This window comes from Python bivittatus, unplaced genomic scaffold (assembly GCF_059951505.1).
Source record: "Python bivittatus isolate LINGU-HERP-01145 unplaced genomic scaffold, Pbiv_v1 ctg000080_np1212, whole genome shotgun sequence".
Lineage (NCBI taxonomy): Eukaryota > Metazoa > Chordata > Lepidosauria > Squamata > Pythonidae > Python > Python bivittatus.
In genome coordinates this window covers 12354110-12377391 of record NW_028277035.1, presented here as the reverse complement: position 1 = coordinate 12377391, position 23282 = coordinate 12354110, and the positions used below count along the sequence as shown (strand labels likewise).

At 38.1% G+C, this 23282-nt stretch overlaps 2 protein-coding genes across 11 annotated transcripts in view; both read right to left on the bottom strand.

Moving 5' to 3' along the window:
* The window catches only part of GIPC1 (GIPC PDZ domain containing family member 1), an 89746-nt gene that overhangs the window by 31561 nt on the left and 34903 nt on the right, over positions 1-23282 (bottom strand). Inside the window, exon 1 of one of the 6 annotated variants that reach the window (XM_088133541.1) lies at positions 7002-7021. The exons of 1 other annotated variant lie outside the window; for it this stretch is intronic. The gene's annotated coding sequence lies outside the window, so the exon portion shown is untranslated. 4 more of the 6 variants (XM_007432577.4, XM_025169408.2, XM_088133539.1 and 1 more) reach the window with 4 other exon arrangements.
* Positions 10800-23282, bottom strand: part of DNAJB1 (DnaJ heat shock protein family (Hsp40) member B1) — a 47395-nt gene continuing 34912 nt past the window's right edge. For 2 of the 5 annotated variants that reach the window (XM_007432580.4, XM_088133537.1), the window contains 3 exons: positions 17742-18214; positions 15474-16039; positions 10800-15079 (listed from right to left, as the gene is read on the bottom strand). In XM_007432580.4, coding sequence (XP_007432642.1) covers positions 14849-15079; positions 15474-16039; positions 17742-17952 — 1008 coding nt within the window. In that variant the 5' untranslated portion in view covers positions 17953-18214 and the 3' untranslated portion in view covers positions 10800-14848. Of the gene's footprint in view, positions 15080-15473; positions 16040-17741; positions 18575-23282 lie in introns of all 5 variants that reach the window. The other 3 variants (XM_088133536.1, XM_088133535.1, XM_088133538.1) reach the window with 2 other exon arrangements.

Below are 23282 nucleotides of genomic sequence, written 5' to 3'. Positions count from 1 at the left end.
AACAAAGCCACAAAACTGTACCAACCAACTGCAAGACATGGGAAGATCTTTTCTCGTCACAGGTTATATTCAGTACAAGTATGAAGGAAGGGCTGCATTGTGTAGAGCACATATTTTGCTTACAGCAGTTGGAAATTTCAATACTGTAATTGAAAAACAGAAATGCTATCTTGAAGGAAGACACACTGAAGTTAGACAGTGAGTAAATAATAATTCCTCATTTACAGAATACAAGCAAAATACTTGAGTTGAAAACTTTAGAGACCTCTCAAAAACCAACAGTCTTTAGAGAATATGGGCTTGGTAGAGAACCTTAATTATATGGATGAAACTCACTGGAAGCAGTTCTCAGAATGCTATGTAATGGTAGGTCAGACTATCTGTTCTACACAGCATCTTCTGTGACTGGCAGTAGCCCTCTAAGGTTTGAGGCAAAGAAATCCCTAGAGAGCCCTATTTGCTCTCTGAGCCTTTCTACCGGCATTTCCAGGCTGAACCTGGGACTTGTTGCATATAACACATGCGCTTTCCCGGTAAGCTATAGTTCCTCCCTTAGGCAATTAATCACAAGATAATTTGCCCCCCCCTTTTTTTTGTAGACTGGGCTGGTTCACACATGAATGCTGATCACTTGATAACAAAAACATCTAACAATTTTTCTCATGCAGGAATAGACCAACCCAGACCTAATGCCAAATATGGGAAGGGAACCTCTTCCCCTCACTCATTGTCAAAGGCTACATTTCCTTAGGTGAGGGATGTCATGCCAGTTGTGGGTGTGTCCAAGTTATTTCACTCTTATTCATACATATGCTGTGCAATTCACGTAGTTACACACCCTGCTTCCTCTTCCTCTCTCACCCTTTCTTTCACTGTTTCTCTCATTTGTTCACCCCAGTATTAAGATCCTGAAATAAAGCTACTGTTGGTGTAAATCAGAGTTTTTGTCTCTTCCTCAAGTGTTATTATCCTGTGTCAAGGCAATGGTGAGGAAGTTGCCATGCGAAAAGGAAGAGCTTTACCTTTCTTTTTGCTTTACCTCTTTTGCTGTGCTTCTCCCTCCAAGATCTTATGGGCCACAACTAAGACACGCGTTGTTGTTTCCTCATTCATGCCATATATCAAATGAATTATTTTTCAAGAATTGGTTCACACACCCACTTGCTAATTACCATGAACAACAATCAAATACAACCCCCCAAAATGATGTACATGAATAAGTGAACTAGGATATTGACTGCATCTCATTAGAAGTGAGATAGTAGACTAAAAGGGGAGATCTATTCTTATGCACTAACAACTTTAACTCCTTTTGCACCACAGCACCAGATCATTATGACAACAATGTGAAAAAGGAAATATTCAACACAGTAGCATGCATAATGACCTTTTCATTCTTCAGTAGTCCTTTTAATTTTAAACTCACTATATAAGAAGCCATTTTTTTGAATCTTAGATTGGGTTTACATTCAACATTAGACTCTGTTCCAAAACATGTACATCTATGTGCTTTACATACATATGTATCCATCACACTTTTCTTTTTGTAATCAATACTATAAGAAAAGAAGAAAAGGAGGAGGAAAGAGATGGGATAAAAGAAAGGGAAATATAGTTACATTTAGCTTATACCATCCACTATACCTTTCTACTCTTGCTTCTACCATGTCCATACACAGATTGCCTTTTATTTTTTAAACTTCCCAAAACTTCCTCTAGACCCATCAATTCTTTTTTCATATATTTGTTTTGTAACCCAATCCTTATTCAATCTCTCTGTACAATTACTTCAAAGTACTTCTTCCTTTTTGGTCACCCACTTTTGTATTCAGTCCACATTCATTGATTCATTACTCATTCATTCTTAACTCCATCTCTTCTTACTTTACACACATACTACCATTGCATTTAGCTTAGTAATATGTTTCTTCTGAATACCCAACTTTCACTTCCATACAGTAGTGATCAGGAGCACATTCTTATAGACACACACTTTTCTTCTCTGACAAACATTCATTCCTCACAACAGATCACATACTCCCAAGATCTTTCTGCCAGTATTTGCATATCTTATACAGGGTACACAAATTTATCTATGTGTTCTAGTTTCACCATTTATGTATAACTTGCATTTATTCACTCTGTTTTCCTTGTCAAACATGATTACCTTGGTCTTTGATACATTGATTTTCAGATACATATTCCTATTCCTCATTGGAACGTACAAACTAACAGTCATTGCAAATAATCTGAGTTCTCAATCAACAACTTTCTATCTTCTACATACAAAAATACATTCTCATTCACAGCCTCAACCAGCACACCTCTAATATCATCATAAACTTTCCTTAAACACTTCTCTATAAATGCATTAAATAGTCAAGAAGGCCTCGCACATCTGTTTTACTCCCTGCTCTGTGCTGGACCATTTCACTTATTCTCATGCATGAAAGAATTTAAGAAGTTATGCATTATAACTCAAATCGTAAATCAATCTTACCTTAGTCATTCACTCTTACCAATCTTCATCTCTATAGTAATCTAAAACATTTCATAATTCAAATCTGTCAACTCTATTATACATTCTCCCCAAATCAAATGTATGACAGACTTTCTATCTCAGATTCATATACAGTATTTCTCATAATCTGTTGAATAACAAAAATCTGGTCTGCACTACCCATGCCTGGCATTAAGCCACACTGCTTATTGCTCATTCTCACCTCTGATTTCCTTTCACCTTCCCAGGCACATCTAACAGACCAATCCCACAATAGTTTTTGCATTCACTAATATGTTTCATTGCATAGGTAAATAACAGCATTATTCCAATTGTTGGGCAGAGATACAGTCATCAAAAACATATATACATGTTAAATAAGTTGCACTGCTATTCCCTAAGCAGACCACATCCATATTTTATAATTTCTTCAGTTACACCATCTACACTTGCAACCTTACAATTTTTCAACAATCTTACAGCATTTACAAATACCTTTTAATCAAGTTTTTCTTCGACATGTAAAGCATTCATTTTAATTTCACTCTTTGTTATATCACTATCATTCCCATAATACAAATCTCTAAAACTTGTCTTCCAGCATATTTCAGGGGATCCCTTCAATGACTGCTTTACAAAAATTCCTAAGGAATAATTGAGGACTCCAGAATTCTTCCCTTTAGTTGAGAAAAGACCAACTAAAAAAAACATAGAGAGAGCTAGTAAGTAAATACCACCAGATACAGTAAACCAATATTTAAAACAATGTCAGAGACAGTCTACTGTATTCACCAAAGTTTTGTGCTGGCATTTGTAAATAGAAAACAAATTACATGTTACTACAGAATCAAAGTCAACCATAATGGAGGCAAACCACATCTTTGTTCCAAATATGTGACTCCTTCCTTAAAGGAAGGATACTGTACTTAAGAAATTACCAGGACACAAGAACCAGCACTGCTGCAAGCTATATGCCCCCAACCTAACAGTGAGAATGTGCAAGTGCCACAGCAGACTCCCTTCTAGAGAAAAGTTTCCAATATCTCTATTCTGGAATCAGGGTGGAGAACTTCTTTGCAAGTTGATTCAAAGCAGAAAAACTGCTTCAGGGTGTTCCCTAGAGGGTGGGACAGCAAGGGAACATAGCCAGACTATGCTCCACATTGAGGAATTCAGCCAAGTTACAGGGCAAAGCACTGTACAATCTAAGTACTGCCTTTTCCCCTCAAATATCATCACAATTATCCAACAAAATTTGGCCTCATTTCATATTGCAAGTTCCACTATACTATAACGCATTCAATCATTTTCAAGTCCTAGATATAATTACAGTACTCTGCATTTACAGCCTCCTTGGCTTCTTTCCTAAACTCAGCCACAGAGACCAAGATCTTATCTTAAACCCATTTTAGTGAAGTATAGATTTTCCCCTTAAATTTAGATCTTTGCTTCCATTTCTAAAAACTGCTCATAACAACATCCACATTCTGAAATGAATCCACCAGAACTATAGGCATTTATATATTTTTGAATTAACTCTAAATACTTTTTTCATGTCAAGTTTCCAAAATGCTGAATTAATCTGTGTAGACAGCAGACATAGAGTGCTGATATATCCCCCCCCCATAATACAGACATTAATACCTCCAGCCTTCAACTTCTGTAAAGCAGTTCTGAATTTCAAGATTTGGGCTGCTTGAAGCAGATACAATTTTGAGAAATCAAATAAATCAAGAACTACTCCATGAACTTCTTATAAAGCTGTTCAGTCTTGTTGACATTCCATACTGAAGTAGAAATTTATCTGTAACCAGTTAGGATAAGCATTCAAATTCTAAGCTCTGAATAACTTAAACCCTCAAACAGATCAATTTGACAAATAACAACTGAAAGGATGATTGCGGAGCCCCTGCTTAATATCTGTAGTAGAAATGGCTGTCAAATCACTAAATAACTAGCCATTCAACATCACTTTTACAGCTGAAGATATATTCTAGATATTAAGTAAAAATGCTGCTTTCTTATTTTAAAAGCACTCTGCTTCAATATCAGCAGTTTCGCAATCTATTTGATATTAAAACATTCATTCTGCTTGCTTCTCCATCAATTAGTGATAGATATCTTTAGTTTTTGTCTATCCCCAGCATTCTATTCCTGTATGTATATTTATTTACATGATGTCTCACTAAATTCAAGAGCCTTTCCTTCCAAGTTAGGAGTGCATTTTAAGTTCTTGAACACATATTTCCTTTAAAGTATATTAATTTATTATCCTTATTTTAAAAACCTGGCAGCTTTACCAGCTGTTGTGACCAATACTACTACTGTTTAACACTTAGATTTCATAAATAAGGCAACTCCTTTAGGACTTAATATTTAAGCAACCATCAAAGAAGAAAGAAAAAGAGAAATAACAGGGCTTAATGTGCTCCCTGAGTTATCAGAGAAAAGCTAACAAACAATATCCCTCACTAGAGTAGCTATACTTTTCTGATTCAGGGACTAATAGTCAATGACCTCCTCATGACAAGCAAAAGAAACTACATAGGAATATAGGCAAAAGATGGGGCGTCTTGTACACATCTGCATAGAACAGAGAGATTAGAAACAATATGGCATGGGTTGAATATATTCTATAAGAGTATCCACATTAGTAGAATGTTATTGATAACATCTCATCCTGGCACATCTTTCATAAATATTCTGCTGCATGATCAAGACTTCAAAGCCCTGAAGACTTCAAAGAATTTGGAATGAAGACAAATAGAGGAGAACATTAATGATATGGTTAAAAATTGATGACAAGAGGAGACAAGGGGAAAAAAGCACTTGGCAGAATGCTGCCAAGGTTACCCCAAAACTACTGGAACCCCTATCAAATCTTTATTGGGAATCTTCCAGAAATAACTCTAAATATTTGCATGATTTTTTGGCAAACATATAATAAACTTCATATTTAAAAGTTATGTGATCATTCAAGTTGTAGACTGCCAACTTCTGTACTCAATTGTTAGGTTACATTTATTCATGTATTTATTTACTTACTAGGGCTTACATCCTGCTCCAAACAGAAAAGGCTCTGAGAGGCTGAGGTATCCCTTTACAGTGATTAAAAACACTAAATCATAAGAATATATAACCAACAACCCCGCCTCCCGCCCTCCCAACAACCACATTAGCTATAGCTTATGTGTAGTTCTGGTTAGTCTGACAAGCATTAGGTTGATGCAAGGTACTGGCCAAAATGATATGGAAATTTGAAGTCAGAACTATGTAGCTATTATCTTAGCTAAATAAATATAGCTCATCTTTATTTCACCTCTGAAATAAAGCCTGAAATGAAAGCGTGGGCAACTAATGACTACTAGACTATATGCATTCTTCAACTTCTGAAACAGCATAATTATAATTACAAGAGAGAGGGAATCCTTGTTATGCCCAGCAATTCATGTTACAAAGCCAAGCAGAATTCAGTGAAAGCAGGATAACCCATATATAAGAGAAGTGGAAGTTTTCAACAATTTGGAAAGCTGTACAGAACACAAGAGAAAAATTAAACCAAACCATACAATACACCATTTTCTGTTCACAACTTCTTAGGAAAGACAGGAAAGTCAGTTTCCTCTGGTAGTCAGCATTTGGGTGTAGCTACCAAGTTACCTCAATACTTACACTACAATTAAAGGAAAACAAAGGTCAATCATGAAACCAATCCTCTCATCAATGAGAACAGAGAGGTAACTTGCCAGTACATTCTCCTACCCTACCAGTATGAGGAACAGCAAAAGCTAAACAGACAAGAGTCACAGGAGTCCTTATATTGTCAATGTGGGTATTTAAAGCAGCCATTAATTAACTCCCCTTGATTAAACCCGATCCTACTGCGTGTAGTCTTAGGGCCATAACATCTGCTCAGAACTTACACCACGTATGCTCACTTTATTTTATCTATATCAAGTCTCCCCGCCCCTCCCCCCGAAAAGTAAAAAAAAGAAGAAACTTAGAAGAAAGAAGAAAAAAAAAGTGCAGAAAACCGACACAATCCACAACTCCATTCAGTGGACCTCTGATTCCTGGTTCTCGCCTCAACTGACAGTTTTCCCAGCAAGATGCCTCGCGGGCAACTGCACCTCATCGGATCGTGTATCCAAGCAACCCCGGCCGGGTTTTCGACATGTGCAAACACGCAGGAAGCCTGCTCCCGCGGAGGGGGGTAGGGGAAGAGCGACGGATGCTCGGACGCCTGGGTCCTTCGGCAGCCTTTAACTCAGCCTCGCCAAAGCCTCCTTCGCGCCTTAAGCCCCTCCCGCTTCCGAAGTTCCCCATGAAACCATCCGCCTCTCTTCCCCTTTCCTTACCCCCGTCCGTTTCTCCTCCGGGCCCGTCCCTCAGTCGAACTACAGCCCAGCGCCGCCTGCCTGTCCCTCAACAGAGGGCGGGACCTAAAATACCGCCTCCTAACCAATTGAAGCGCACGTCGCATTCTTCCTTGGCTAATCACCGCTTGCTCTCCTGAGGCGGAACATTCCTGGTCTTTACGGCAACTTCCCTCCTCCACCCTCTTCCTTCCCCTCGTCAAGGTGCCGTGAATGGGGCGGGATAGGGCGTGGAGCAGAAGAGCGAGAGAGCGGGATGTACTACCTTGGAAAAGGGGACAATGGAAAGTACCATCTAGGAAAACCATAAGGGTAATGCCTCACCCTAGGAAACATCATCACGACGTCCAGCTTCCGTTTGTGCTTGCGCAGCCTTCTACTGGCCAGTTCGGTCGCTACAGTCACCGAGCACCAATGGCAAAGCAGAAGGGCGAGCCGGGGAAAACCAGGTAGCCAAGGGAGGACGCCTTGCCGGTACCTGATGCTTATCGGAGTGAGCTGGGGAGGAACAGGAAAGCCACGCAGATACAGCAATTTAGTTTCGTTTTTAGCTTTCCAGTAGGAGCCAGATCTGGCCTGTGTAATTTGGTTTTTAGGAAGTCTTTCAAAGCAGAACATAAAATAGAAGCCTCACGCATTTCCCTCTTCTAATTATTTATTTGTTTCTTTCTTTATTAAATATATAGGCCACCCCGATTTGCTATGATTCTGGATGGTGTACAAAATACAATGAGAAAAATAATATAAAATCACAAAAATCATCAAAAGTCCAGAAAAAGCAGCACTCATTTAAAAAACCGGAACACTGCAAGGGGTTCATCACCCAGTTTAACCCATGGCTTGAGGATAACCAAATTTTTATAACCAAACATTTTCCACATCTGTCAGGAGAGGAGATTCCAGCTGGCCTTGAGCAGTGTCCTTACTGCTGGGAGTCTTTATTAAACTGAAGAGTAGAATAAAAATGCATATATATGTAATGGGCAGAATAAATAACCTTGAGGAACAGGAGGAAGAGCCACAACTAAGACAACAGTCAGAAAAAAGAAATCTGAGTCCAGGGCAGGAATATAATTTGAGAAAGCATCTGGGACATGTCCCTCCCTAGTTCTCATGAAGATATAGGGAGGGAGGGGGTAGTACATTCAGCATGTATGACTTTGGTTTCCTACCCTGGTCTACCTTGAAGGGCTGACGGTATGTCAATGTCCCAGTTAATATTAGGAGAGAGGCAAACAAAAAACCAGTGAAATCAAGGGGCTTATGACTGTTTAACCTGCATAGGATGGACCTGCAAAGCTAGGAACACTGTTCTTGAAAAAGGTTCCTTAACAATACACAACTTCTGTGAAATTACTATTCTTTTTTCCAAGAACTACAGGGTGGTTATACCATGCATCTCTTAGCCCCTGTTCTTAAATTCACATTCATTTGATAAAGTAGGTTAGGCTGAAAAATAAGTTACCAACTTTCGAGTGAGATCAGTTTGACAACAATATTGGTTCACGGATGGGAGTTTGGCTGTGGAGATGGTGTTTGTTCCAACATAATTCCATGAGCTTTTGCCCTTATTTTTGTTCCATTATGGGGGTATGGGTAGTCCTCAGTTAACGACCACTCATTCAGCAACCATTTGAAGTTGTGACAGTGCTGAATGAGTGGTACTTACCATTGGCCCTTGAAGTTCCAGCTGTTGCAGCACCGCCACAGTCATGTGATTGCAGTTTGGGCACTTGGCAACCAGCTTGCACTTATGATGGGTTGCAGTGTCTCACGGTCACATGATCATCATTTGCAACCTTCCCTGCCAGCTTTCCACAAGCTAAGTCAATGGGAAAGCTGGTGGGGAAGGTCAAAAGTCGCTCCCATTAAGTCACTCCTGCTGCTTTTTCTCCTGAGGAGCCCACTACGGAGTATAAGATCCCAGGATCTCATACTCCATAGTGGACTCCTCAGGAGAAAAAGTAGGATCTTGTACTCCGTAGCGCCAGGATCGAGTTAAAAAGCAGGATCTCGTACTCCTGTAGCACCAGAGATCCAGTATCTTATACTCCGTAGCACCTGCCTGCCTGCACTCTGCCCAGCTGCGCTCATGCTGCAGCAGCCCCTAACCTGCCCGCCCGCACTTGCACAGTGCCACAGCACCCACCCAGCCATTCCTTTTTCTCAGAATGTATCTTGTGTGGTTGTCACTTCACATTTCAACTTGTTTCCTTAGTGCAAAACATTTTGTTCCAAAATATTTCAGGTTTATCTTGAGGGTTTTTTTTTACATACTTTAGATTATTTTTGTTACAAAGTCAAGGAAGTTTTCTTACAATTGTCCCAAAGATCTAAGTGTATAAGCAACTATATCCTGTGGACCTGTGGATAACTATTCCTCTTCAGCTAAACCTTTAAGCAAGTCATTTCGTGATCTGTGGGTTCTGTAGATCTGATCACTTGCAGTTCTAGCAGAAATGTGTTTTGATCTTCAAGCTTTCAAAAAAAAAGAAAAGAAAAGAAAAAGAAATCCAGAAGCAGGATCTAAGCCGGCTACCGGAAATGTTTGGAAGCTGTTATTTCTAGCAAAGGAAATGCTACAAAGAAGTGGTAGAAAGGGTGTCCAAACCTTTGCACCTGCCATATTGTTTTCTTTGAATCTGTAAACAATGGTACATGAGAAAGTATGCATTCCAATTTGCAGAAATATGTCATCCGCAACTTTGTACCATGCAGAGATTATTCCAATGTTGGTTCGCTTTAGGATCAACTGAAACACACCATTTGACCAGAGTGCCTAAATGTTTATATTTAGTTGTATATATACAAGAAATCAGCCAAATGCAACACTGAAATTTCTACATTTATGGTTTTAGTTTGCTGTAGATAAGTCTTTTGAAACAGTGTTCTAGTATAATCTAGAATTATAAACCTATAAAAACAATAGTTGTCTTAAATTCATAGAAATTAGAATATAACCAATGGGGAGAATGGCATTCTAGACATGTATATTGCTATTGCTCTACCTCATGTAGCAGGTCATTTTGGAATATTCTTTTCACTTTCCTCTCAAAATGTACATAGACATATGATTCTATACCAACTTGTTTATACCAAATGAATTATCAGATAATATTAAACGTTATCATCTGTTGCCTCATTCTGTAAGCCAGGGGCATTGAGTTGTTTGCTTACATGCCTTTCTATATAATAGCAAATATTTTCTTAGCTTTGCAAGTACAAAAGGAGTCAGAATACAAAAATACAGCTTAACATCTAAAACTAAGTAACAGAAAACTAGTATTTTTAATGTTTAGATGCAAGACTAGAAAGCTTGGGAAAATGAAAATGTTCTCATGTGCTAGAACTGCCGGTAATCTCTCTGAAGGAAACCTCCCCCCCCCCCAACTACAGTGATACCCCTGAAAAGCTCTTATCTAGTAGCCATTTATGTAACTTAATTTGACAGATGAACTCAGAGATTTCAGATGATTTCAGTAGCCAAGCAGAGAAATGTGGAAACAGTGAGCCTTCCAATAACCTGATATCCAGGAAAGTTAGGACTCTAAAGGTCAACAGCAGGACTTTGAATTGGGCAGGATGTTTTGGCCAGTAAGGATAGCTTTAACTACATGAGATTGTTCAGGATGCAGATAATAAACAAATTGCGCACATACTGTGCTAGAAATGAGTTGAAGTTAGCTTAATTTTGGAACCTGTTATTTTGTATGGCTTTGATTTCAGAACTTTAATTGTACTTAAGTCTTTTGTCCCTTTTTCATTGGGAATGCTTCCTGTAATGACAACTCACATGCAACATATATTTGCACACAGCGGTCATGTATGGTCATTGTACACACAGTAAAATCCACAATGTAATTCAGGCATTTCAGCTTGTGTTTATGCAGAGGCACATTTGACATAAAAAAAAAGTCTATACGCATAGTTGAAGTGTATGTACTTGAAATCACCATTTACAGGAATATGTTTGTATTTCTTCTGCCATACGCAGAGAGATTTCCCTAGGCTTTTAAATGCTCTTGTACAAATTCTTTTTCTCCACATACTCTTTCATTTTCAGTTCATGAAATTCTGAACTAGATTTAGCGTAAGCTTCAAGCTTCTTGACAATTATACCCCACACCACAGGTATAAAATAATAGCTAGAAAACTTCCTACTTATTATAACTCAGTTTCTAGCCTAAACAAAAGCTATCGGGCCTGGAACTATAGTGGCTGCTTTGAAAAATTAAGAAGAATTAGACCTGGTTAATACTTTGATGGAAGACCACCAGGAAACTATACAGCTATAGGCTAGATTGGAAAACAAACAAAAAACAGAGGGCAGTGGCAAAGTACATCCCTACTGTTGCTAAGCAACTACATGAACATGTCCATGTAGTCACCTCACTCAAATTCAAATTGGAGACTTCAGTATCCCACTGAAGAGTCAGGGATAGCAGAAAGGACTCTGGTAGGATGACCTGTTTACAGGATGATCTGTACCACTGAAATATTGTATACCCACAAATAAACAGCTGACATAGTTCTTGCTTAAGTGGCATTTTAGGTAAGTTACTACAGGTAGTCCTGCTTAACCACTGCCCTGTTTAGTAACTGAAGTTACGAAGGCCCTTAAAAACTAACTTTATGGCTGATCCTCACATTTATGACCGTTTTAGTGTTCCACAGTCACATGATTGCCATCTGCATGCTTCACAGCTGGCTTCTGACAAGCAGAATCAATGGAGAAGCTGGCAGTAAAACTGCAAGTTGCAGTCATGTGGTCTCGCTTAACAGCTGTGGGTGATTTGCTTAATGGCCATAGCTGAGATTATAAATTTGTTGTGGTCACATGATGTCTTGCTTAATGACATCACTGGTCTCAACTGTGATTGTTAAGCAAGGACTACCTGTATTCCCATGAAACTAAGCTGAGAGACAGGTACAGTAATACCTTGGTTCATGAACGCTTCTGTTCACGAACAATTCGGTTCACGAACAGCACCATTCACAAAATTTTGCTTCCGTTTGCAAACTCCGCATCAGGTGATGAACATGACCCGTGGCCATTTTCCCTGCTGTGACACATGGTCATGGCTTCCTGTAGGTGAGATCGTAGTCGCAGACAGACACTGGCTGTGAAGCTTTTTGGTGTGCTTTTTAGCATGGCTCCAAAGAAAGTGCAGAGCAAGCATGGTGGTAAAAAGAAAGTGCAGAGCAAGAATGGTAAGAATAAGGTTTTGAAGAAAATAACCATTGAATTGAAGAAGGAAATTGTAGAAAAGCATGAGCATGGTATTCGTGTGACTGATCTGGCCTCGGAGTACAAGACCCCACCCGCCTTCCTGTCCTCCACACCAGAAGTCGCCTCAAGCAAGGTTAGTGCTCTCTCTCTTCATACTGTACTGTACTGTACTTCATATTTTTGTGGTTTAAAAACTTTTTTAAAATACATTTTTTTTAAAAAAAATACATATGGTTCAGAACGGATTAACCGTATTTACATTGAACCTTATGGGAAAATTTGATTCGGTGGGTGACCAAAATCAGTTGGTGACCACATTTGTAGGGGTCAGAACGGATCAATCGTATTTACATTGAACCTTATGGGAAAATTTGATTCGGTTCACGACCAATTCGGTTCGCGACCAGAGTCATGGAATGAATTAAGTTCGTGAACCAAGGTACCACTGTACTCATGTAAAGGGCTTTTGTAAACAATACTGAATGCCTATGAAATACACAGAAAATGCAAAATACTCTAAGTAAATGCTAAGCATTATTTGCACACAGCCCTCAAAACCAGAGGAGAACATACTGTTTTCAAGAGAGAACTGGTAAAGGAAATAAAGTAAATCTATCAGAGATGACTACTAGCTTTAATATAAAAATATATTTTCTTTAATTCAATATATTCAATATATTGAATAATAAATTCAACCAGTATAAGGGCATCCTCTCTTTTCAAAATACTCACTTTCTATGCCTGAGGAAGGCAACTAATTCAGTTTGAGAATAACTTGGGTAGGCTTGAAAAATATGGCTAAGGAGAATTTAAAAGTGAAGCAGCTTACTTTAATTCTTTAGTCTACTTGTTTTTTTTTAATATTTGTATGATGGGAGTATTGATACTACGCCTAGCTGTACAGGTAGTCCCTGGGTTAAGAACACCTGGTTTACAGATGACCCAGTCAAGAACAGAGCCTATTATAGCAAAAATTCAGTTAAATACACGATTTGAGTTAAATACACAATGGTTTGAGATAATTGTACAATAGTACTTATATATGCAGTAATACTGTTCTGGCTTACATACAAATTCAACTTAAGGACCTTGGGAATGAAACTCATTCTTAAACTGGGGACTACCTGCACATCCTATGTCAGCTGGAAGATCAACATGAGCTTGTATCATAATTTCTCTCAGAGCAAAAATCTGTCATTAAGCCAGTTAAATAGCAAAAGGTTCATGTTATTGAAGATATAGAGCAACATATACCACCTTAAGGAAGAGACACAAGGTTATTTTACTTTGATATCAAGTATATGACCACACCTTAGAATTAATATTTATTAAACCCTTACAAACAAGGAGTGTGCATGACATAGAGCACTTTTAGTATTAGAATGTTAGCAATCTAAGAATAACAATGTGCTCTCCCCCAAAACCAGGTCAAGTCTTTTAGATTAGCAACAATCTGAGAAAGCCATCTCATTGAGGATATTAAACAATATACATTTTTGGAAGAATTGGCTAGGTTTCTCAACCATCTCTACTGCTTTTCTGCAATAATGGTAGCCCAGTCCTCCTGAAGGATCAGAGAACCTGGTAGAATTTCTGTTTGAAACACTTGGCAGCAGGAAATCTGCATGCTTCATTAGATAGCTATATCCATATTCTAACCAAAAGAGCATTTCTCCGTATCCTTGGTTATACAATCATCATGGATTTTATCTTCAAACTAAACAAAAAAAAATAGTTTGGTATTTTCCTTAAGAAAAATAAAGCTTAGAATTGCAACAATGTCTTTTTCCATGTCAGAAAGCAGTGACAATTCATATGTAGCTTTGTTTAAGTATCTGCTGCTTTGTCAATTTGCATCAATGATCAGGTTTAATTAGGCATTTACCAAATTTTTAATATTAGTCATAGGAGCAAGAAACACAAAACAAATATTTTAAACATATGTATCAATAAGCAAGACTCCAAAGTCTGTTTATTAAACAAAGTTTTCAACTGTAAATTTGACAGACTTTACACATTCAGCTCTTTTAGACCAGGTCCTCTACCAGGACATATAAATATGTCTGTATAGAAAAAAAATTCTCTGACAAATCTTTAATTTTTTTACATGCTTTCCTGTAAATTTTTTGCATGCCTTCAAGAGCTACCAGGTATTAGAAAAAGCCCTATTACATTCAGCTTTCTGAAGGAGAGTGAATTATTTTTATGGCCATGTTTAAGAATATCTTCTTTCCAGAATACCAGCACTTGGTACTATTTAATATCAAGGAAGCTGGAAATCAGAATACTAAATATAGCCTATCTCCCTTCAGGAAATAATATAAAAGACAAAGACAACACAGTACAACAAAGACGAGAGATTGAAGATGTTTACTTCTGAAGTCCAGTTTAGGTTTTAGTCTCATTCTTTCTAATGAGAATCTACACGGGCTTGCCCTGACTAGGGCTTGTCAAATAGGTGAAGCAGAAATCATGACTGGTTGCCATACTCAGATTCAAATTTTGAGATGTTTTCCTGTTTCTCTCTGTAACTGTTCCTGGTTATAAATGCTTTGAGCAAAGGCAATCTGGGTCTAGAGTCATTTAGCAGTGCAATACTCATTTTTCAAGATCTGGCTTCTTTGAAACTTTTTGTAACATAAAGTTACTCTCATATCCACTGCCAAAACAGACCCTGAAATCTTGATTCCAGTCTGTAATCCCCCATAACAGAGGTAGTGCAGTCTACTTCTGCCAGTCTTATTATATTGGCAAGATCTGTTCTAGGACACTTTTGGAAGACTGTGGAATTCTGTCTGGGAATCTTACATCAAATTCAATAATAAGATCCCCTCGCTGGTTTGGATTCTTGGGAAATGGAAGGCCTTCTCCAGGAATTCTTCGCTTCATGCCAGGTTTAATGACATCTTTGAATATCATTGGTATGGATCTACCATCTAACGTTGGTGTATTCACAGTGCAGCCACACAAAGCCTGAATATAAAAATAAACCAGATAAATTAGTACATTATTTTTTTGTGAGAAAAACTAGGGAACATTTCATTTTTATTCACCTGACACTGACTTTAAACTCCATAGATTCCACAATGACAAGAGAAAATGCATGCCACACATATATACTTCAGTGTTTTTCTTGTTCACACTACTGGAGTAATATGAAGTGTGTTTCTTGCATGTATTCCATAATGCTGTCACAGTGCCTTGATAGTATATACTGTTAGTGGCTATTTAAAGTTGCAACAAGTATATCCTTATAATTTTATACAGATTAGAGTTTAATTTGGATAATCTATTTCAAAATGCAGTAATTCAGACATTTTGTTACCTACTTCACCTTTCAAATGACAAACCTAGCATTTTAACTTACCTCACGGAGGCTGATCTTAGCTGGGTATACAATATCAGACCCATCTCTCTTAAAAATGTTGTGTGGTTTGTCCTTTAGAACAAAGACAATATCAGCTGGAATGTTGGTTGGTGTTTGGTCCCCTTCCTTGGGGAATGTAATCTTAGTTCCTTCTTTCCACCCTCTTTTTACTTCTATTGTTAAAATCTTGTCCTCACTGCGTGTGCTTTTCCCATCTGGATTGAGACGCTTGTGTGAAATTTTCATTTTCTTGGTGCAACCTGTGTAAATTTCTTCCAAGGACACCCTCAACTCATGGATGATTGGAGGATCTTGTTTCCTGCGGATGTTGTCATGTCCTCCACGACTACGAGTAAAGCCAATGTTGCCAAAGCTTTGAAAACTTGAAAAAGGGTCATCAACATCCATGTCCTCATCTCCATTCCTCTGAACAAAAAAGGTATCAAAAGGATTCCGCCCACCAAAGAACTCCGCAAACATGGCATGAGGATCTCCATGAAAGGTATAAGTGAATGAAGTACCATTAGGACCTCCTCCACTACAACTGGGACCACCTCCTTTTAATCCTGAAATATGGAAAACATATAAATATACTTCTTCCAGTAATACTCATTTTAATGCCTCATGTTACATTATGCACTCCGTTTCCAAAAGTCTCTTTAGTATTATTTTTGAGATTGTCAAATAGGGCTAATCTTAGAACTGCCTCAACTTTTTCACCTCCATTTTTTTCTCCCATGATTCCCTTTTTCACTGTGTTCATAATTGTACTATACAAAATCAGCAAAAACCTTTTCAGTGTTTCACACTCTGTACCAATATCCTGAACTGAATGTTATTGCAGATATAACACAAATTATAGTTCATTTTACCTCAATCTGGATAAACCGATAGGTATCTTAAGCATTATGAAAAAACAGTTAAACAGCAAATGAAAGGAACATTGGAAAGGACACTTTAGCATAAGAATATGCTAGAATATTCTAGCTACTACTAGAAGACTTTGCAGAAAAGGCTCCACCTATCTTAGACAGCTTGTCATGCAGCCCAAATATATGCAGTGAATACATATTTTATCAACTCATTTACAGGAAAATCACTGAGCATTATCTATGAATACAAGTGAGACAATAAAACCCAGTATTGAAATGCTATTCCAAATCCTGTACAAATTTTATAGTAAGTTAAGGGCTTCAGTTTTAAATGCTACATTTATTAATACGCCAGACATGGAATGATGTTCTTTAAAAGGTACATGCCACAAGCTATAAAGTTGCCAAAAATGTATACACAGCAACCTTTATTAGTGTAAATAAAAAGTATCAGATCATTAAACAGGATCTAGAAAAATCCTGCATTTTAATGTATTATTTTGTACTTTCTTCCTGCCTTAAGCATCTCCACCTGGCTGCAAAGTAAGCTTCCTAGACAGGAAGAACCTGTAAAGTAATGGTGGATTTTTGAGGAGTGACCTTAATGCAATCAGAACAATTCAAAGATGGCAACTCATCTGGCCAGTTTCCAGAAGGGAGAGTAAAAGAACTTGTTTTCTTGTTCTCCCCTACTTTGCCCTCCCTTCCCCATTCTTGAGAAACTAGTCCCAATAAATTAGTCGTTTTCCACAGCCGCTGGGAAAAGAAATATTTATTAATAAGACCTAAAAGCTAGATCTGACAATAAATTATAATAGTAGCAAGCTTGAAAGTTAGCAGCTATCCTTTCAGGGTGGGGGCAAGATATTAGCAGCCAAGGGAAACAACAGGATATAATTTTTAATCTGTCAGAACTACAGCCGAAGGAGGGGGGAGACTCTGGTTTAACGAAATTTTAAAGATAAAACATTTCAAAGTTGAAAACATTTATTCAAGTCCTCTGCCCGAGTAAGGTTGTTTCACTTTTAAAGTTTCACTTTGAAATTTCATTCGTTTTCGTGAGAAAAACTCAACAGGGAGGCGCTTTCATTCTGCTTCCCTGGACACCACAAAACCAGGGATTCTTGTTTCTTCCCTTGCGTCCTGCGATTTAGACTGTGATTATTTCAATCTCTCTCTTAGAGAACGCAGCAAAGACAGCACTCTAAGGCAGTTTCTCCAGTCTCGGCTACAATATAAACAAACTAGATCCTCCCGTAAACTCGGATCAGCGAGAACGTGTCCTACTGACATCCTCCCTCCCCGATGCATTGCAAATTCGATTCCCTTTCGCCCGTTCACACGACTTCTCGCTCCCTTTCTCGGCCCGGCCCCAGCACCTCCCCCAGGCACGCACCTTCCTCTCCGAACTTGTCGAAGATCTCGCGCTTCTTCGGGTCACTCAGCACGTCGTACGCCTCGGCGATCTCTTTGAAGCGCTCCTCGGCTCCAGGGTCCTTATTCTTGTCAGGATGATAGCGCAGCGCTTGCTTACGATACGCCTTCTTAATGTCATCTTCGCTAGCCCCGCGGGCCAGGCCCAGGATACGATAATAATCTTTCCCCATCGCCGTTCACAAAACCCTCAGTAGCCGGCTAGCTACCCTGTCGCCTGCTCAAGCTGTAATTTAGAAGGAGGCGCTTCCCCCTTCCAAGTTTATATGGCGGGCGGAGGAATCTTCCAGAGCTTGCCACAACATTCTCCGCCCAAAGCCCGCCTCTCCATTCTGCTTTCTCCAATCGCAGCCGAGCCTTTCGAACGCTGCCCCAATGAAGGTGCGGCGTGCGTCACACATGGGAAGTAACGGTTGCTGGGAGCCCGCCTCCTAACTTAATAGCGAAAAAGATAAGCAATTGTTATTCTGTCAACGGTTGTTGTCCTTTCGAGTTCTAGATGCGGGCGGCTGGTCACCGGGCGCGGGCAAATCGGGCGACGTCATGGGAGGCTCGCGCTAGAGTCGTGAACGATATGGGACGAGGGCAACGACTACTGCTCCAGCTCTTCTATTAAAATCGTGCTAGAGAGAGTCGAACCCCTCCGGTCATTGATACTCAATTAATCAAGAGGAAGCAACTCCACCCACAAACCGACGTTTCCTGGAATCTTAAATCAGCCAAGATACAGAGAATCTTGTAACAGTTTCATTGCAGTTTCGTTTGTCTTAATGCCAGTTCCCCTAGCCTTGTGTCCTATGAATGGAATTTAATTAGATAGGGAATTAAGGAAGTTGGAAATCAAACACATTGGGAGAGCAGCAACTGGAAAACTGTCTTTTTCAGTTGTAAACAGGAGGATGCATGTGCTCTGCTGGATGGTTATGACAGGGGTCAAATATACACAAGAACAATTTTGAAATATTATCATAAATGTCATTTAGGAATATGGGCACAAGCCTATATTGTTCTGAAACTATTTCATCACTAGCGAGTAGCAGTCACCCCACAATCTTGGTAATAATATAAAGTCTGACTTCATTAATGCCATGTCTGTAGAGTGATAGTTGTAGCTATAAGTTTCAGTACAATACTTCACTGATGAGGAAGTGGCCATTAACAACATGGATATTCACACCTATGCTATATGCTGAGATGCAGATTTAGGTATGCCAGCCAGCTGGTGACCAAAGCTGAATCCAAGTTACAATCTTACATGTAAGACCAGTTTGTTGTTATCTAAAGCAGAGAAGGAAATCCATAATTCCCACAAAATACCTATCACAGCAAATTATTTTGAAATCTAAGGCAGTCTGAAAACCATTCAAAATTATCTTCCTGACAAAAATACAGAAATCATAAATAGTTTGCTGCCCTTTTAACATCCCAAAACAAGTTACCAGAAACAGCCATCTCAATATAAAACTCTGCCTCATTTTTTTTTGTACCTTCAAGCCAGTGTTGACTCCTGGAGACTGCCTGGACAAGTCCCTACAGCTTTCTTGGCAAGATTTCGGAAGTGGTTTGCCATTGCCTGCTTCCTGCCTGCCTCATATTATGTATGCTTCTGTTAAAATCTCTGAAATCAGATCCAGGCCATTTACATAAATAGTTCAATATACAGTGAATGAAACTGTTAGTACTGTAAAAAACATCAGTGCTAAGCAAGAGACAAATAGAAAACAAAAACAATATTGATACAGTAACTGTATCAAGGTAACATTATATTTATTATATTGATTTATATAGCCACCCATCTTCCAGTCGTGACTCTAGGTGGTGAACACAAAATTAAAAACCAACAGAACAAGAAAAATCAAAACAAATAACAAAATAATAGCACACTGGCATCAGAGGACAGTCAAATGTGAACCACATAATCCCAGTCATGTCAGGAAAAAACTCAATGCCAGGCTCACCCAACCTACAGGCCCCAGGCCCAGGGGACATCCAGTTCGTCAAGGATTTTCAAAATGCCAGCAGAGTCAGGGCCAAACAAATTGCAGGGGGTATGAGCTTCCAACGGGCAGACCCTTTCTGGGTCCCTCCGCATGGCACTGCTTAATAAATGGGCCTACCTTGCCAGATTTAGTAGGCCAGGCAGAAACAATTGGAGAAAGGCAGTCCCGCATATAAGACTGCCCCATGAAGGGCTTTATATAAAGTGGTAACCATCACCTTGAACTGGACTTGGAAGCTTGCTGGGTTCCATATAACCAAATTCGTCAATTTAGAGAAATATTATGAACAGCCTTGTGCTATTTATCATATGCTGCAATGCAGTAAAATATTTATAAAATGTGAGTTCAATAAATAATTGCAGGTTAGTGGAAAAATAATGGCAGCCGTTATTTCCATTTCCTTCTAAGTACAGTAGAATAAGTTCTTTAAGCCAAAGTCCTGGATAAGAAAACATAAGGCAAGTATTTCTCTGAAATAACTTGTCTGCAGGGTACTGTTATATGGAAGAAGTGACTGCTTAAATGTCAGTACTGCAAAAATCTATAAAACCACAGTGTAATGATTTTTTTGGAACAATGTATGATGTACTATCCTGGGATATTGATGAACCTGTCAAATACCCATACTCAGTGCCATCCAGAAGTATTGATTTGGTGCCATAGAAGACACTTATATTTCTAATAATATAAATGGATTTAGAAGCAATCCCAAAACTATGAATTTAAACTGAAAATATGCTGAATGCTATCATTTCCACAGGTAAACCGTTCACTAATACCACTTCCATCTTGTCTGGCCTGAGTTTTAATTTGTTGGCTGTCATCCTATCCCTTATCACAGTCAACTGACGATCAAGTGTTCCTACACAGAGCCATTGTATTGGTTATGATTCTGGACTAGCATTGCAGAATCCCAATTTTTAATTCACCCTCCACCAGGAAAGCCTTTGATTGGATTTTAGGCTTGTCACTCACAGCCCAACCTATCTCACAAAGTTGTTGCTATAGGGAAAAATGGAAGAATAGAGCACTATGTTAGCTGCCTTAAGCTCCTGAACAAAAGGTGGGATATAAATCTCACAACCAACCAAATAAAAAAATACTGCCTCACCTGGATCTGAGGAAAAATACAGATGTGAGCTGTGTGTCATCAGCATACTGAATCTCCAGATGAAGTTATTCAGTGTTTTAGTGTAGACTTAAGTTTAAGAATAAAACTTGCAGATCCTCACAGAACAAATATTAAGCATGCATTATGGGTTATATGTCAAATTAAGGCTAGTCCAAGGGAACTGCTTTCAGGCCCGTTTTTTAACAGCTGAAATTTAGTCTGAACAGAAAAGGAAAAGAAACTGGACAGCACTATAACTGTCAAGGAAGCAAAAGAAAAGATTAACGGGATTTTTTTCGTTGTCTTTTTCATTTGCTTCTTCTAGCTCAAAAAGGTTTTAACTCCCAAATCTCTCATTCTGGAGAGCATGTAAATACCTTTTTATGTGACAAAGCACTAAAACTACAGTTCAATATGTACAGAGCATATGTTATTCTATTAGCTGTGTTTCTTTGAGGAGGGCACAGGAAACCACAGAAATTAGTCTAACTGTCCTGGTAAATTATGGAAAGCTTTGTTACATGTCACATTATTATAAGTAAAGATTTTGCTTAGGAAAAATAAGCATGGCCAATGAGTCCAAATTATCCATGATAACTCTCAAATAAAAGCAGGCTTATGTATTGCTGCTGCTGTCTGGAAAGTCCTGAAAAGTATGTATAAATATGTGGTTAATTAATCCAACTCCGAAGAAAATTAAGAGGTTTTGAAGAGATAATATATGAAGTTTTCTAGATAATTACGCCCAAAGTTTTCCATTTTATGCAGACTATTAGCATCAAAAGCTTTTTTGAGGATCCCTGCATAAATCAAAGGTTGGCAGTTTAGTGCCAGGAAGTATGACACATTTTTGTAGATGGTGTCCAAAGGACCCAAAATTAAATAAAAATAATTTTAAAGAAAAATTTAATACGACCCAAAACTTGCAAACCTGGCAAAGCTCATGAATGTTGAATTAGAATGTCAAAATCTAATGAAATGTTATAATCATAATCATAAACATAACTTTTTGGCCATTCTATAGTGATATGGAAGAGGTTTTCTGCAAGCAACTGTGTGTGTATATGTGTTTGTATGTGTGCATGTATGTATGTATATGTATATGTATATGTATATGTATATGTATATGTATATGTATATGTATATGTATATGTATGGTGCCTGTATAAGGGATCTCCTGCAGTACTTTTGTGGAGCTATCAGTGGTTAAGAACTAGGCTGAAAGAGCTTTTCCCCAGTGTTTAAAAGAGAAGCCAGAGATGGATTTCACAGTAAAGTTCAATATTTTTTTCTATTACAAAACCAGAAATTAGCTGCAGGAAACAATGGATAGAGGGATCTGACAATGGCCTGGATGTATTTATTTCCAATATTTATATCCTGTCCCAATCCTAATGGACTCTGGGCAGGCATAGATTACATTTGATGTATGAAAATATATTTAGCTGAGTCTCTTAAACCTAGCAATCAGTGCTTTTAATTTTTTTAAATTTTATTTGAAGATGAATTTAAAAGTGCAACCAAGAAAAAAAGAGATTAAAAAAGTAATAAAGGAAAAAAGGAGAAACATGATTTATAAGCTGTATAAACCTGAGTAAGAATTGTTACAGTATTAGATTAGTACTGCATATAAAGGGGATATTATATTAATTTAGCACTTACTAGGAATTAGCAAGGAAGCCAATATGGTAAGAATCATCAGTCAGAATAAGCAATTAATTAGGAGTTTAATCTGAGAAAATCTTTCCTTATTATAATGAATCAAGCAAAATTTAGTATTTTTATAAGAAACCACTATAGATGTAGTACAAATCTATGTGTGCAGAATTATAGTTCATAAATGGTTATTTGTTTTTTAAAGTCTAATGGTGACTAGTTTTTTAAACTTTAGACTTCTTGTTTAAAGTTATTTTTTGACAGTGATCCATACCTGTACTCTAATAGTTGAGTCTACCATTCTTCTAAAGAAGGAATTATCTTTAATTTCCAGTAAGAAGTATAAAGTATCTTAGCAGCTGTTATCATATACAGAGCCAACTCCATATTCTTTGTAGGAATATAAAGATTAAAATCTAGTGTAGAATTTATCCTGCCAGGAAATTTAATTTGAACAAATCAATAGGATGGCCATAGGAAATATTTTAAAGTATAAAAATGTAGACTCCCAAAGATATTTTCTAATATGTGATTATAAAAAGAAAATATGCGTTGTCCATGAGGGAACCCCCCCCCCCGCCCAATTCACAGAAACAGTCCCAAGTGCTTTCCTTTCCCCTTCTCTTTCTTAACTTTAGTGTTTCCTAGAACAGCTGCTGATCAAAAATAGACAAAAAATTCTTCTGTGTGCCTTGCAGATCTCAAGAATAGATTAAAGCAGCTGATGGTATGTATT